Raw genomic sequence first — 17,634 nt, 5'->3', positions numbered from 1 at the left:
TGCGCAGGCGCAGTGCCGGGCGAGTGGGCGGGGCCGGCTGCTGGCGGCGGTTGGAGCGGCCCGGGAGGTGGCTGCACGTGCGGGCGGTGGCGATGCGTCACTGATCCTTGAGGCGCGGCCTTAGGGTCGGCCTCCCTGTGGAGTCTGCGGCTGGCCCCTTCCCAGTTAGTTCCCTCCGCCGGGTTTGGGTGGGTGGGAAGGTGGGGGAGCGCCCGTTGAGAGAGGGGGATGTCAGGACGCTCACCTGGTCGGGGCGGCCCACGGCCCGCTTGTGGCTGAGGGGTTCGCTAAGGGGGAAGTAGGCTGTTTGAGGAGGGGAGAATGCGAGACAAGGGCCACAGGACTCTCCGGCTCGGCCTGCGGAAGGACGGCAGCTCTCCCGAGGGAGGGTGGAAACTGGAGGGGGTGGGCCTGTCACTCAGGGGCTTGGGGATCCTTTCCGCCCTCATTTAGGAGGAACAAGGATGAATATGACTCAAGCCCGAGTTCTGGTGGCCGCAGTGGTGAGTCTGGTGGTTGTCCTTCTCTACGCCTCCATCCACAAGATTGAGGAAGGACACCTGGCTGTGTACTACAGGTGAGCGGCATGTGCAGTCAGCTCAGGTCTAAAGCAGGTAGAAAGGAGACTCCCCTTAGACTGAGTCTACGAAGTTGTACTCTCTTGCTGCATCGGGGAACTCTTCCAGTCTTAGGAAGTCGTTTTCGTTCTAGCCCTGGAGGAATGTGGGGGCCGAGCACTCTCTAGGTATTGGTTCTGGTGCTCTGTGCATTTTGTGCAGACGTTAAGACGTCCTCCAGAGAAGTCTTCCTAGTAGACTGCAAACTCAATTACTTGTGGGAAAAACGAAGAAGGAAGAAAGGGCAGTAGTCACTCCACTGTAACTGAAGAGGATAAATCATTGTTCCATTCCATACCGCTGTACAGGCTTTTAGTTTGTAGTTAGAGATGTCATTTAGAAACTCTGGTCCTGTTTGTGGTTGTTCCTTAGACTTTTTTTTTTCCCCCTCTAATAGTGGAAGTAGTGACCGGTTTTGGTTTAGGAGGCCACGATGACCATTGCAATTGTTATATTCCTGGACCTTGAGAGACAAATATAGCATTGATGGGCCACCCTTCTCCCACCTTACCCTTTCTTTTCAAGTTGAGGGAAGGAATAATATGGGATTTGTTGCTCTCTAGGTGAGACGGAATAGTTTTTCCTTCAGCATAGTTCCAACCAGTTCCTTTTGATGTAGACAGAGGACATTTTGGAGAAATTCCGTTTATAATGTATTTGAAAGAGCATCAACTTCCTACTTGTTTTTGTTATCCTCCAAAACTGATATTTCTACTTTCACATCCATCCTGAATCTTAGAAAGGGTCTTCCCTGTGAAGTGCTAGTTTCAAATACAATTTTAGTGATAGGTCTTAGCAGATGGAGATCTAGCATAACAAATGACAGATTAGTCTGTATTTCCACCTAGTTCAGCGTTGTCTTTCTGACAGTAAAACCGAGGACAGAACATTTCAAGGTAAAGCTCTCAGAAGAATTAGGGATGGACCTCAGTTCATCTTTTCTTAGTTATTTGTTATGAATTCTTTGAGACTTATTTATGTTTTTCAAGATAAGAAAGTAAGTCCTATAAATTTATTATTCACTGTGTAAAATAGGACTTCTTTTTTATACTTGCCCCCGAAATTCCTCCTTTGTGGAATTTTTAAGATGTACTTTCATATTTCTCACATTCCAGAATCTGGTGAACAAGTCCACAGTTATATACTACTGTTTAGTATATATACTACTGTTTCAGAAGTTTGTGTACTATCTGCTGCTGATTTTTCCAGGACTTGGGGAAATCCAGTGTATTTAATCTCTTGTAATTTAAATCTAGGCTCCGTGCTAGTGAGAGTTTCATTATGAATACTTAAATCCTCCAGATTTATCCCCTAGTCTTATCCCCTAACCCTTCATCTTTCCATGCTAAGTTTTTGTTATTTTTAATAGAGACTTTAGTCCTCCACTATTTTAATATAGGCAGGTAGAGTAAGAGTCTTGAACGTCAGAAATTTTCTCATTCTTTGAAACTTTGTGTTATCTTCTTTATTGAACCTGGTGGCTAAATGTATTTAGTTTTGATTTGGTTTGTGTTGTGTACAATTAAATTACAGCAGCTGAGAGCCAGAATTAGAATTTTCTTTTTCACAATTAGTTCTCAGAAGCTTAAAGACCAAGGAGAATCCTTTGTACGTGAGGGCAGTGCTGGAGACCCAGAGGTATCGTTGTTGGAGCTTATGAAACAAGGTGTAACATTGGCAGTTTAATTTAATCTTTTTTCCACCTTTGCAGATACTTTAGGGACTGGTAGTTGTTCATATAATAACTCATATTTGTAAGACCTTAGTATGTCAGTAGCATGAGTAAGAGTGAATGTTTATTATAGCACTTTAGATTTAAAAAGAGGATTTCTGTCTTTATAGTCTTGTCAAATTGAAACATCTTTTTGCAGGGGAGGAGCTTTACTAACTAGCCCCAGTGGACCAGGCTATCATATCATGTTGCCTTTCATTACTACGTTCAGATCTGTGCAGGTGAGTGATTCCTAGGGAAGCCCCCACACTGGATAGACAGGTGTGACAGGAATAGTTAACCACATTTGTGGGTGGAGTTGGGTTTCTTTATTGCTTACGCAAACGGTGGTATTTGCTTAAATACAGGAGTTACAAAGTTCAGAGTACAACTGTCACAGTACAAGTTACAATTTTGAACTACCTCACTCTCTTGAAGTATATTAGAAGCCAGGCAACTTGGAAGGACTAAGGGCTTTCCCCATCTATGTAGTGCTATACAGTGGGGGTTTTGTTCCTGCTGTCAAAGTAAAAGCAGGACTTTGAAACACAACTATAAATACAAACCGTTGATTACTTCATTTAAAATGATGTTTGGTTTCCACAGAAGCCGGTTCCTGGACTACTGTTAATATGGAAGATCTAAATTTTTATACACAGTTTTTCTGCCTCACATTTTTGCCTGGGACATTAAGTACAACTTTATGTGGAACCTTAGTGAATATTCTATTTTGACAGCATCCCAGAGTAATCGAAATAAGCGTCTTTTCATTGAAAACAGTACCTTGGCCTTGAGAGACACTTAGTAAATACCTTTTGATACAACAAGATGACAAAACAGGATTAGATCCTGACTGCTTTTGCAAGCTCAGTGTGGTCATAAATCTTTGGATTCAGAAGTTTGTGTACTATCTGCTGCTGATTTTTCCAGGACTTGGGAAAATCCAGTGTATTTAATCTCTTGTAATTTAAATCTAGGCTCCGTGCTAGTGAGAGTTTCATTATGAATACTTAAATCCTCCAGATTTCCTTCCAGTTCTCTTTTAGTTGGCTTTGGGCAAGAATTGTGTCTGTCAAAGTGAAATGTAGTTAGACATTTCCCTAGTCAGACTGATTTCCGTATTGTTTTCCCATGTTTATTTTTTCACTCTTGCCTTGGTTCATGTTGTCACGTCTTGTCTCGCTATCTCTCCCTTCATTACTGCTCTCCTACCGCAATCTTGCCAGCCTTTTAAAGTCTCATTGCAAATCCCTCTTCTAATCTATAGCTCCTAAAGTCTGTATGTTAAATTTTGGCTCTTGTCATGTTTTCTTTAATAATGTTGTTTGTATTCTCTAGGTTTCTTTGTGTATTTTCTTTCCGCAAAGTCTCCCAACTTCTTGAAGGCAGGGGTTGTAACACATTTATATTTCTGAGCTTTCTGCTTGTGGTGAAAGTTGTTAAATTGAGCCGATTTCTTAGGAAGCAATGAGGTGTAGTGAATGTGAGGCCAGAAACCTGGAGACTTAGGTTCTGGCTCTGGCTCTGCCACTGACTGATTACATGACTTTGCAGAACGTTTAATCATTGTAAACCTAAGTTATTCCTCCATGAAAGAAGGGGTTTTAATTACATGACCTCACCAATAGTCCAAACAGTTGGTAATGATGTTATGAATGGCATGCTCAAACCCTTAGAGATGAAGAGCTTTTTAAAAATCTTGTTCAAAGCCAGGAAGATATGTTTCTGCCTTCTTGGAGCTTATTGAGTCATACTAATGCAGAGGTATATAAAAGAGATATAGACAGTAAACATTAAAACAGATTTAGAACTTAATAGCATGTGATAGACATATCGTGTGTATGTGTGTGTATGTGTATAAATATGTGTATATATATTAAAAATAATAACAAATTGTCATACTTATAAGACATGAAACTAGTAAAAAGATTTTAGTGTAAACTAATATACTTTATATCTACAAAATATTAAAGGCTAGAGCTAATGTGGCTAAGTAGGAATGTTCTTTCTTTATACATAACACAATGACATTCTAGGAAAGAAATACATTAATAAAACTCTTAAGAAATTGTTCTTATAAGAATGAGACATAAATTTATTTTTAGGAATTTTTGGAACACATGATTACACAATCTGTGCAAACAAATGGCTTAAACTTGGCAGTTGAAAGGAATATATAAGTAGCATCTTGGAAAATGTGAGATCCTGCATATGATATTTTTTAAAAAAACCTATGCTTAGAGAAATATGAAAACTTTCACCCTTTAAAGCCTATATAACATAACCAAAGGCTTACTTTTAAAATAAATATTTAGGGACCCCCGGGTGGCTCAATTGGTTGGACGACTGCCTTCGGCTCAGGTCATGATCCCGGAGTGCCGGGATTGAGTCCCGCATCGGGCTCTCAGCTCCATGGGGAGTCTGCTTCTCCCTCTGACTTTCTCCTTGCTCATGCTCTCTCTCACTGTCTCTCTCTCAAATAAATAAATAAAATCTTTAAAAAAATAAAAAATAAAATAAAATAAAATAAATATTTATATTGGGAAGATAATTTTGGGGATGATAGAAAAGAACTATAAAATTACTTGAAGATAGGATATTAAGTAGAGGATTTAACATTTGAACTCTTCGCTAGTTCTTGCTAGTTCTTGGCTAAGTGATATCCTCTAGGTTGAATAGGAATGTATATTAAATATACTGATACTGTATATGGAAATTGAATTTGATTAATATTTTGAAGGAAATAAATTGAACTCATCTCTTCATCAACTCCCCTTCCTCTGTCTAGAACCTGTCATTAATGTTTACCATCCCCCTAATCTCTCAACCCTAGAGTTATCTTCTTTTCTTTTCGCTCATGGAATGTTATAGGTAACTACTTAACTGCATCCTTCCTTTTACTTTCCCTGAACTGACAGCCTTCAATTTCCATGGCCTTTTACTAAATTAATTTAAATAAATAAATACTTTAGCTTCCCAACTTTTTTTCTTGCCTCCAGATAAGATGGATAATGAGAACCATATCACATGGATGTGCAGGAATTAAGGGAAAAAATTTTTTTGAAAGGTCCATTTTGTGACACAGTGTAAGATGGACTAGGGAGAGCCCAAGCCCCCCAGCAAACATCCTGGGCCCCCTGTCTAATACCACTCACATTCTTTTATCAGAATTTGCCCTCCTCTGTATTGTCTGTTTTTCTCCAGGCAAGCCAGCTCACTTCCTGTCATCTGTACATGCAGTTTGACATCAACTTTGTATATTTACTAGGATAGATCCTTTTTTTTTTTTAAGTTTATAAAGCTTTATTAAACATTTCAAACAGTTGTGTAATAAACACACCAAAAATAAAAGCTGCAGAATAACAGTCCAGATGTTCTACATGTGTGGCCTCATGATGCCATTTCCTAGATGGACTGTCTCCAGTTCTGTCCTCTGCCTGACCTGCCTCTGCTCCTCAGGCATGGGAAAGATGGATGGTTTAGACTGGAAGGAAAACCAGTTGGTCCCCAGTGGGCAGGGACCAGGAGAAAGTCTCATTTGCCAACACTTGTTGCCAAAGTGCAGAAAAAGCAAAAAGCAGTTGTGGCTCAGTTGGTTAAGCATGTGTCTTTGGCTCAGGTCATCATCTCAGGGTCCTGGGATTGAGCCCCATGCCAGCCTCCCTGGAGAATTCTGCTTGTCCCCCTCTCCCTGCCTCCACTCGTGTTCTCCCTCTGTCTGTCTCTTTCAGATAAAATACTTGAAAAAAGAAAAAAAACAAGTGACAGTCACAAAGTCTTCCTATGCATTCTTCATAATGTACAGTCTATATGTGTAGGCCTGAAGGAGCTCCTGGCGTGAAGGATCATTGAACCTAAGATGTGTCTCTGCCTCATCTTTCTCATTTCTCCCCCTCTAGACCTGGCTTATAAACACTTCACTGCAGAGAGCTTTCCAAACTATTATTTTACTCTTTATCACTTAACCTAACAATTTAGCTCATACTCTTGTTATTTTATACTCATTATAGATTGTTTTATGAGGGTTTTTATTTCCTATGTTGGATTGTGAGCTTTTTAGAAACAAGGACCATGTTTCCTTTTTTGTTTATATTCCATAAAGTAAGATTTTGCTGTATTCTAATAAAGTTTCAGTGTGTCCAGACTATGCAGTGGAATTAAAGCTCAGAGCGTAAGTCCTAATGGTAGTATCCTTGTGGGTAAGCCATGTAATTTCCAGTCTCAGGCCAGCTCTGTGAAAATAAGGAACTCTGAAAGACTGAACATTGAAACTTTCAGATTGAACATTGAAACTTCCCAAGTGTACGTTTTTTTCTTTGCCTCAGCTCCCACCCCCAGTCAACCTCTCTACTCTAGGTTGTGCAGGTGCATTTTGATTGGAACGTCAGTTATAAAGTATTTTGTCTTGTTTTTCACGTCTGCTAGGATACAAAAAGAAACTACTCTGATAGCTAATCTTTGGGGACTGAAATTGTAATGGAGCTCTTCTGTACTTACCTCTTAGCAGTTCTCTGGAGGTTTTCCTCTGGGGACTGGTAGTTCTTTGATGATATGTGTCCTGAGTATTCATTAAGTATTTTTTTTCCCAGACAACACTACAAACTGATGAAGTTAAAAACGTGCCTTGTGGAACAAGGTAAGCTTTCTCCTTGCTTACCAACCTGCCTTTAGTTCAGGATAGAGTTTCTGTTCATAAACTCTGGTTACTTAAACATCTTTCAGATAGACATGATAGTAACCAAGGGAGATTTCTTTTCTGAGCATTCTTTGAGTAAAGCTCTGTCTCTGAACTTTCCATTTTGGAAGCTACATGGGTCTTAAGAAAAGTAGTTTCAGAGCTGGCAGACCTAAAACTTTATGTATCAGCAGTGCCACATGTGCTTTATTGACTTTGTTTTTTTAATAGACTTTAGTTTTTAGAGCACTTACAGGTTCATGCTAAGCAAAAGGACAGAAAGTTCCCATATATTCTTTGTCCCCATACATGTGTTTATTGACTTTGTTAAGCTTAGTTTCCTTGTTTGTAAAAATCAGGTAATGAGACCTGTCTTGAAGAGTTACTGTGAGGATTAAGATTAGTATTCATAAAGTGCCTAACCCAACACTTGACTAAGAATAGGTACTCAATAACAAACAGTTTGAATGAAACCATCTCACCTTCTTGTCATCTATAGTACTAAATGCCACCTAACAAAGATTTTTTTTAAAAAAAGATTTTATTTATTTACTTATTTCAGAGATAGTGAGTGAGCAAGGGGAGGAGCAGAGAGAAAGGGAGAGAGAATCTCAAGCAGACTCCATGCTGAGCACAGACACCAATGCAAGGTTCTATCCCACACCCCTGAGATCATGACCTGAGACGAAACCAAAAGTCAGACACTTAATCTACTGAGCCACCCAGACATCTCCTAAATGCCATCTAATTCGAGTTTCTGGTTCAGTAGGTCTGGAATTAAGCTCAAGAATTTGCATTCCTAGGGCATCTGGATGGCTCAGTCAATTAAACGTCTTCCTTTGGCTTAGGTCATGATATCAGGGTCCTGGATTGCGTCACACGTAGGTCTCCCTGCTCAGTGGGGAGTCTGCTTCTCCCTTTCACTCTCCCTCATTGCTCTCTCTCTCTCTCTTTTTCTCAAATAAATAAGTAAAATCTTAAAAAAAAAAAAAGAAAGAAAGAAAGAAGGCAAAAAGAATTTGCATCTCTAGCAGAAGTTTCTAGGTGATGCTCCTGCTGCTGGTCTGAGGACCTTACTTTGAAAGTCTCTGCTATGAAGAGTTTTAGGGGCAGAATGGCAAGCAAAGTTCAAGTTATTTCCAGAATATAATCAGTATGTTGAATTGTGGCAAAGGGAGAATGTAAAATTCAAGGTATTTTTTTAAATGCTCTATTTTAAATCACTAAGATAGCAGTATTTACAGTTCTGTAAAAGAGGCTTGGACATCTCTGAAAGGACAGAATGGTTTTAAAAAGGGAGAATCTCCCTCTGTTTTAAGTTTACATATTTGATACTAAGTTCTCCCTAGGTATTTCTGTAACTCTCTTCTATGGAATCCCTTTAGAGAGGACTCAGAATTGGCAACTTACGGGATTTGGGGTAAATTTGATCTTCATGCTTCCCTTATTTTCTCAGATTTTTTTCTGTGAGCAGGTTATTAGCCTTTTTTATCAGGAAAAACGTCACCATAACTTGTTAGGAAGACTTAGTTGTTTAGTTTCAAAATCTCTAACTTCATGTATCTTAAATTGAGATTCACATGTGCCTTAGGTCTGTGCTGATAAGCCAGGAAGTATAGGAAGTATTAATTAACAAGACAGGAAGTATTAATTAACAAGACCTGTCTTTCCAAAGTGTCAGTTTTACTTGAGGGTTTAGGAGGAAATTCTTTTTTTCATATTAGAGTAAATAAAGATTAAAAAGTAGATTAAAACTCTTCATGAATTACTCAGATAAGTCAGGAAACCAAGAAAAATGTCAGACCATGGCTGGTTTTCATACCTCTTGGGGAACCATTTTACTTCGTTCTTTGACAGAAAAGTTTGAGAAGGGCACTGCTTTAGTTGTTGGCTTCAGTTAATAAAGGCAAAGTGCTAAGTAGCCCTAGGTTATAGGTTTAGTCTTCATGTGAGCTGTTTTGATTACAGCACTTACAGAGGTGAGCCCTGTGTGTAGGGACATCTGAGTGATAAGTGAGTTATGTGCTTAGATTTTCCTCTAAATTTATGTCATGTGGGATATGTTTGACGATGTGGGAATCTGGGATTGTAATTTTATTTCGCTCACACTTTTTCCATTTCTTTGTTTTTAGTGGTGGGGTCATGATCTATATTGACCGAATAGAAGTGGTTAATATGTTGGCCCCTTGTGCAGGTATGTTACCCATATATTTCTGTTTTGGTTTTGTTTTTTGTTTTTAAGTAGGCTCCATGTCCAGTCTGGAGCTCAACATGGGGCTTGAACTCATGACTCTGAGAAAAAGACCTGAGCTGAGATAAAGAACTGGATGCTTAACTGACTGAGCTACCCAGGTGCCCCTATTCTTTGGTTTTTATATTTATAATTAGAGTGTTTTAGGGAACCAGAAGTAAAAATGAAATGAAAAGAGAAAAAAAAAAGCTTATGGACGGTGAAGGAAATAAATCAACAGAACTAAAAGGCAACCTATGGAATGGGAGAAGATGTTTGCAAATAAAATATCCGATAAAGGGTTAGTCTCTAAAATTTGTAAAAACTTATCAAACCCAGGGCACCTAGGTGGCCAGGTGGGTTAAAGCCTCTGCCTTCAGCTCAGGTGATGGTCTCAGGGTCCTGGAATCGAGCCTCGCATTGGGCTCTCTGCTCAGCGGGGAGCCTGCTTCCCCTCTCTCTCTCCCTGTCTCTCTGCCTACTTGTGATATCTGTCAAATAAATAAATAAAATCTTTAAAAAAAAAAAAAAACCAAAAAACAAAAAAGAACTTATCAAACTCAATAACCAAAAAAACAAATAATCCAGGGGTGCCTGGGTGGCTCAGTGGGTTGGGCCGCTGCCTTCAGCTCAGGTCATGATCTCAGAGTCCTGGGATCGAGCCCCGCATTGGGCTCTCTGCTCGGCAGGGAGCCTGCTTCCTCCTCTCTCTCTGCCTGCCTCTCTGCCTGCTTGTGATCTCTCTCTGTCAAATAAATAAATAAAATCTTTAAAAAAAAACAAAAAACAAATAATCCACTTTAATAAATGGGCAGAAGATATGAATAGCTATTTTTCCAAGAAGACATCCAGATGGCTAAAGACAGATAAAAAGATACTTAACATCATTCATCACTGGGGAAATACAAATCAAAAGCATGATGAGATATCACCTCACACCTGTCAGAATGGCTAAAATTAACACAAGAAACAACAGGTATTGGCAGGGATGTCGAGAAAGGGAGCCCTCTCACACTGTTGGTGGGAATGCAAACAGTACAGCCACTCTGAAGAACAGTGTGGAGTTTCTTTGAAAAGTTAAAAATGGGGGCACCTGGGTGGCTCAGTGGGTTAAGCCTCTGCCTTTGGCTCATGATCCCAGGGTCCTGGAATTAAGCCCCGCATCAGGTTCTCTGCTCAGGGGTAACCTGCTTCCCCCTCTCTCCCTGCCTCTCTGCCTACTTGTGATATCTCTCTCTCTGTCAAATAAATAAAATTAAATTTAAAAATTAAAAAAAAAGTTAAAAATAGAACTACCTTATGATCCAGCAATTGCAATACTCGAAAGTTTACTCAAAAGATAGAAGAATACAGATTCAGAGAGGTACATGTATCCTGATGTTTATAGCAGCATTATCAACAATAGCCAAACTGTGGGGACACCTGGGTGGCTCAGTTGGTTAAGCATCTGCCTTCTGCTCAGGTCATGATCCCAGAGTTCTGGGATGGAGTCCCACATCAGGCTCCTTGCTCATCAGGGAGTCTGCTTCTCCCCCTGCTTATATACTCTTTCTCTCCGGCATATAAATAAATAAAATCTTTTTAAAAAGTAGCCAAACTGTGGAGAGTGCCAAAGTATCCATCAACTGATGAATGGATAAAGAGATGGTGTATATGTGTGTGCGCGCGTGTGTGTCTCTCTCTCTCTCTCTCACACACACACACACACACACACACACACACACACAGGAATATTACTCAACCATCAAAAAGAATGCAGTCTTGTCATTTGCAGTAACATGGATGGAGCTAGAGCATATTATGCTAAGTACAGTAAGTCAGAGGAAGAGAAATACCATATGATCTCACTGAGATGTGGAATTTAAGAAAGAAAACAGATGAGCATATGGGAAGGGGGAAAAGAAAGAAAGGAGAGAGGAAAACAAGCCATAAGAGGCTCCTAAAAGTAAAGAACAGACTGAGGGGAATGGGTATTAAGGAGGGCATTTTTGATGAGCACTGGGTGTTATATGTAAATGATGAACCACTGAATTGTACTCCAGAAACCAATATTGCATTGTATGTTCACTAACTAAAATTTAAGTTAAAAAAAAAAAGTTGGATGCTTAACTGACTGAGCTACCCAGGAGCCCTTATTCTGTTGTTTTTATGGTTAGAGTATTTATAACTGAAGAAATTCCTTAAGGAATAAAAAAGTACTTTTAAAGTTTTATGACTTTATTCATTTCTGATATATATAAAAAATGATCACTGGAATCTTTTATACTTCTGGGGAATAGTGGCAGAAATAGGTCACAAGTCCTGAACAGAGTTGACTTTCTGCAACTGTATATGTTACTCTTCTCTCATCATAGTTTTTCTAAGAGCGAGACAATCATTGATTATTTCTAGAGTTTGTAGGAAGTAGCATTTCATGAGAGAGCATTTCCTTTCATGCTAAAAACCTATAACTCATCAGTTCCTTGGCCAGACGGATTTATGATCATAGAAAACTCTTTTCTAGTTGAGATTTGCTATAACTTGGAAAGTGATCTGAAAAATCTGTGTGGGGAAAACATTTCCTTGATAAAAGATTAAAATCCAGAGAGATGGCATGGTTTCCATTCAAATAAAAAATTTATCTAGAACCTCGCGATTCACAGACTTGTACCCGTGGGGCTAATAATACATTATATGTTAATAAAAAATAAAAAATTATTTTAAAAAACTTATCTAGAAGTTCTGAAGAAAGAGTTGCTTTTTAAAAATGTTTTATTTTCGGGACGCCTGGGTGGCTCAGTTGGTTAAGTGGCTGCCTTCGGCTCAGGTCATGATCCCAGCGTCCTGGGATCGAGTCCCACATCGGGCTCCTTCCTCGGCAGGGAGCCTGCTTCTCCCTCTGCCTCTAGCCTGCCACTCTGTCTGCCTGTGCTTGCGCTCTGTATCTCTCTCTCTCTCTAACAAATAAATAAAAATCTTAAACAAAAATGTTTTATTTTCCCCCTTTTTAAAATTGTGGTAAAATACACATAACTTAAAACTTACCACCATAAGTATACAGTTCAGTGGTATTAGGTACATTCACAGGGTGCCTTACTGACTCAGTTGGTAGAACATGTGACTCTTGATCTAGAGTTTGTAAATTTGAGCCCCGTATTGGGTGTAGAGTTTACTTAAAATCTTTAAAAAAAAATTGACATTGTTGTACAACCATTACTACCATCCATCTCCATATCTTTTTTTATCTAGCAAGAATGAAACTATCCCCATTAAACATTAACTCTGCAGTTCCCTCTCTCCCCATCCCCTAGCAACTCATTCTATTTTCTGTCTCTGTGATTTTGTCTCCTCTTAAGTACCTTGTGTAAGTGGAAAATACTTACAAATACTATGGTATTTGTAAATACCAAATACCATACATTTGTAAATACTATGGTATTTGTATTACAAAATACTATGGTATTTTATCTTTTTGTGACTGACTTATTTCACTTAGCATAATGTCCTCAAGATTCATCCATGTTGTAGCATGTGTTAGAATTTCCTTTTTTTCTATGACTGAGTAATATTCCATTGTATAAATATACCACATTTTGTTTGGTCATTTATCCATTGATGGAAGCTTTGGTTGCTTTCACATTTTAGCTATTACGAATAATGCTACTATGAACATGGGTGTATGTGGATCTGTTTGAGATCCTACTTTCATTTGAAAAGAGCCACCATTCTATCCTTACTATTAAAATAAGGATAAGCATGCTTAATATGTATGAGATGCTGTGTTTGGCAAAACCAATTTAAAAAGGTGAAATTAGACCCTTTTCCCTAAGGGGTTTTAAATTTTATGTCTGAAGACATGATGCCAACCTAAAAAAAAAAAGTGTATGTATTTATTGTTAAAATATATACATGTATGTATGTGTGTGTATATATATACACACACATATATATATTTGTATATGGGAATGTAAGTTCATGCTGAATTTCATGGCACTGATACAGGCACAAAAAGCAAAAGGATTTCAGAGTAGAGAGCAAGTTGTATTACTGCCATGTGGATTTGGATTATATTTTCCTATGATTATTTTGTCTTTTTCTCATCTACTTTCCCTGGTTATAAATCAGTGGAATGGATTATGATTGGGAAAATAGACAAAAGGAAGGTATTGCTGGTTCTGTAGCCACAGACAAGGAAACTGTTGGATCACCAATTCACTTGGAAATGACCAGGCAGGTGAGTTAGTCAGCAAGTATTTATTGATGGCCTGACCATCATTTGTGATCTAGAATCCAGTTTCATCTGAAATCTTCCATGGGAAAGCCAGTAGAACAAGTCCTTGGGTCTGAAGGAAGAAAACAACATGTTTTAGTAGGTAGAGCAGAGATTCCGGTGTGGTCTAGTACGGGCCCTTAGGAACATTTCTGAAATTTTTGGTTTCTGTTTCCTAGTTTGCAAAATTAGAAAATATTTTTGTGAAAATTAAGTGATTATTGTATGTAAATTTCCTGATAAAAAGCCTGGGCCAGTAAAGGTTCACTTCTTTTCCTTCTAGATTGGTGTCTTTACAGCCTATATGTATTTTAAAATTTTATTTATTTGTCAGAGAGAGAGCACACAAGCAGGGGGAGTGGCAGGCAGAGAGAGAAGCAGACTTCCTGCTGAGCAAGGAGCCCCAAGGAAGGACTCCATCCCAGGACCCTGGCTCATGACCTGAGTGGAAGACAGATGCTTAACTGACTGAGCCACCCAGGCATCCTTTTTTATAGTCTTTAAAAACTACCTTTTCAAAAATGCTCTTTAGCAGCTGCTTCCTTCTTTTATTTCCAGTGTTCTTCAATTAATTCAGGCCTCTTTACATCCTTGCTAAACTTTTGCTTTGCAGTAATTGCCTTACACTTTCCGTACCTCACAGTTCATCTTCACACTGCTGCCACAGTACAAATGTGATTGTGTCATACTCTTGCTTGAACATTTGATGGTTCCTTATTATCTCCAAGATAATGTATACTCTCCTTAGTGTGGAACTCAGAATTTGCCCATTAGAATTGCAAATGCAGTAATATTTGGAAAATTGAGCACAAGGAACGCATCAAGGTTTGTGAGCTGTTTCATTTTTCCACTATTTTTTTCTCACTTTTCCTCATGTATATTGTAACTTTTTACCTTGGCTGAATTAGAGGATACATGAATAAAAATGGATTTTACCTTTCCTTTCAGTGTTTGATATTGTGAGGAACTACACTGCAGATTATGACAAGACCTTAATCTTCAATAAAATCCACCACGAACTGAACCAGTTTTGTAGTGCCCACACTCTTCAAGAAGTTTACATTGAATTGTTTGGTGAGTATCTTATTCATTATAAATTAAATATGTGAATAACCAATTGGAAGTCTTAGTCAACTCTATGGACTCTATAATATTAGTAAACATTATCCTACTTAAGCATTTCTTCCAAATTTATAAGAAAACATTTGTCTTTAAAATATTTCTCTTAAGTTTAAAATTTTTTTTTTTTTAAAGATTTATTTATTTGTTTGACAGACAGAAATCACAAGGAGGCAGAGAGGCAGGCAGAGGGAGAGGAGGAAGCAGGCTCCCTGCTGAGCAGAAAGCCCGATGTGGGGCTTGATCCCAGGACCCTGGGACCATGATCTGAGCCGAAGGCAGAGGCTTTAACCCACTGAGCCACCCAGGCATCCCTAGTTTAAAATTTCTTATGATTAATTGAATACTTAAAAGATATTTTAAGAATGATAATTTTCAGGGACGCCTGGGTGGCTCAGTGGGTTAAGCAGCTGCCTTTGGCTCAGGTCATGATCCCAGCGTCCTGGGATCGAGTCCCATATCGGGCTCCTTGCTCGGCAGGGAGCCTGCTTCTCCCTCTGCCTCTGCCTGCCATTCTGTCTGCCTGTGTTCACTCTCTCTCCCTCTCTCTCTCTCTGATTAAAAAAAAAAAGAAAAAAAAAAGTCCTGATTTAAAAAAAAGAATGATAATTTTCAGGCGCCTGGGTGGCTCAGTGGGTTAAGCCTCTGCCTTTGGCTCAGGTCATGATCTCAGGGTCCTGGGATCGAGCCCCACATGGGGCTCTCTGCTCAGCAGGGAGCCTGCTTCCCCCCTCTCTCTCTGCCTGCCTCTCTGCCTACTTGTGATCTCTCTCTCTGTCACATCAATAAAAAAAATTTTTTTTAAAATGATAATTTTCTGAAATCTATTATATGTAACTTAATAGAGATTGGGAAAAGATTATTTGCAGGCTATATTCTGTTTTTACCATGATAACTTAATGAAAATTAGCCTCGTTGCTATTTTAATAGAATATTTGGGGAAATTTAGAAGTCTTTTCTTGGGAGTTTCGCAAGACCCATCTCCATGTTTGATGACTGACTAGGAAGACTGACAGGACTCAATAAATGTTCTACTTATAGCTAGGATACAAAAGGATACAAAGTAAAACCTGGAAGAAGCCAGACACAAGTTTCCAAGAATCTTCTCCCTTTGGAGGCATACAGGATACACTTACTTCAGTATTAAAGTGTGACAACACATGTGAAATGTTGTCTGCTAGGGAACCTCATTAGAGATTGCCCAGAATTTTTTTTAGGCGGGAGGGGCAGAGGGAGCAGTAGAGCGAGAATCTTGAGCACACCCCGTGCACAGCTTGATATGGGGCTTGAACTTATAACCTTGAGATCATGAACTGAGCCAAGATCAAGAGTCGGACACTTAACCCCACTGAGCCACCCACAAGCCCTGCTGCCCAGAATTTTTATTGGGGGCTAACATATAGGCATCCTATGCCTTTAGCAATTAACCAAAATTCCATAATCCCAGAAGAAAGGCACATGTTGCATAAACCACATTGTATAACAGGTTAAGCAGAGTGAGTCATTACAAGTTCTGGGAGTAGTGGGAATTCTTTCCAGATCCATATTCTGGGTGTCAGCTAACGGCCAACTTGCAAACAGGCCTTTCTGAGGATCAAAGCTTCAGGCCTGCTATGTTAACTCTTTTCTGCACAAATTACTTTTCATTTGTGGTAGTGAAAGCTATGACCTGTGATAGAGTTGTTGCTCTTGGTTGCTTACTTCTCCCCCCAGGAACTCTTAGTGAGTTCTTACAGGCAGGCATAGGGTTAGCTGATCCTTTTGGAGATCTACCAATTGAGTCCTCATTGATGACTGACAACTACTAGGTGTATGAGAAAACTGTCCTCATTTCTCACATCACCAGTCATTTTAATAATGGTGAAAATACATTGAGGTGGATAGAAAATTCATGAGTTACAAGGCCAAGTGAAGTGATAGCTTTATCGTCCATTCTTGTGTACTTCAAAAACCTTTCTGTGAGCCTGCCCCCTTCCTTTTTTTTTAATTTTAATTTTTTTTAAAGAGAGAGTGAGTGTGTACATGAGCGAGAGGTGGGAGGGGCAGAGAGAGAGAGAGGAAAAGAATCCCAAGTAGGCTCCATGCTCAGCCCAGTACCTGCCATAGGACCGATCTCACAACTCCCGAGATCATGACCTGAGCAGAAATCAAGAGTCAGATGCTCAACTGACTTAGCCACCCAGTCGTACCCTCCACCCACCTCTTAAATCCAAAATACTAGCAGAGATCCATGGAGATGAAATTTAGTTATTTGGAGATTTGGGCTAAAGACTGACTGAGGGGCACACAGGTGTCTCAGTTGGTTAAGCGGCCAACTCTTAATTTCGACCCAGTTCATGATCTCTGGGTCCTGGGATCAAGCTCTGGATAGGGCTCCAAAACTGGGGGGTATCTACTTGAGGATTCTTTCTCCCTCTCCCCACTGATTTGCTCGTGTGCACGCGCAAATAAATTTTAGGGGTGTCTAGGTGGCTCAGTTGGTTAGGTGTCTGCCTTCAGCTTAGATCATGATCTCTGGGCCCTGGAATCAAGCCCTGCATCGGTCTCTGTGCTGAGTGGGGAGTCTGCTTCTCCATCCTACTTGTGCTCTCTCTAGCTCTATCTCAAATACATAAAATCTTAGAAAATGAATAAACATTAAAAAAAAGACTGAAAATGGGAATTTGGTTTTTATGAGAATCAGGACACATATTCAGTAATCACACTGAATTAAGATATTAGAGACCTAGAATCTTCATTTATTTGATGAACAACCTACTTTTCATCTTTTTTCCTTATATAGTCTTTGTTTGACAGTTCTTCACACTTTCTCCCATACAGAGGGAAAACTAAATATGCATTTTTAGTGTACATATAATAACTTCTATATTTATAATATATGATTAGCTTTTTATATATATACACATATGTATGTATTATATATACACATATATGTATTTTTATATATATACACACATATATACGTGAAGTGGTTTAAGCTCTATAGAGCAGTATCATAGAAACTTTAAGTCTAATAATGATTGGGTTTTTTTC

At 39.2% G+C, this 17,634-nt stretch overlaps 1 protein-coding gene across 1 annotated transcript in view; it reads left to right on the top strand.

Annotated features, from left to right (window-relative positions):
- Nucleotides 1-9: 9 nt before the first annotated feature.
- The window catches only part of ERLIN1 (ER lipid raft associated 1), a 40,143-nt gene continuing 22,518 nt past the window's right edge, over nucleotides 10-17,634 (top strand). Inside the window, exons 1-6 of the mRNA XM_032311685.1 lie at nucleotides 10-164; nucleotides 454-577; nucleotides 2,489-2,570; nucleotides 6,918-6,964; nucleotides 9,136-9,197; nucleotides 14,431-14,556. Coding sequence (XP_032167576.1) covers nucleotides 465-577; nucleotides 2,489-2,570; nucleotides 6,918-6,964; nucleotides 9,136-9,197; nucleotides 14,431-14,556 — 430 coding nt within the window. The 5' untranslated portion in view covers nucleotides 10-164; nucleotides 454-464. The remainder of the gene's footprint in view (nucleotides 165-453; nucleotides 578-2,488; nucleotides 2,571-6,917; nucleotides 6,965-9,135; nucleotides 9,198-14,430; nucleotides 14,557-17,634) is intronic.

The sequence above is a fragment of the Mustela erminea genome, chromosome 14 (genome assembly GCF_009829155.1).
Source record: "Mustela erminea isolate mMusErm1 chromosome 14, mMusErm1.Pri, whole genome shotgun sequence".
NCBI classification, from domain to species: Eukaryota; Metazoa; Chordata; class Mammalia; order Carnivora; family Mustelidae; genus Mustela; species Mustela erminea.
Note: the sequence above shows the minus strand (reverse complement) of the source record. Positions and strands in the feature narration are given on the sequence as shown.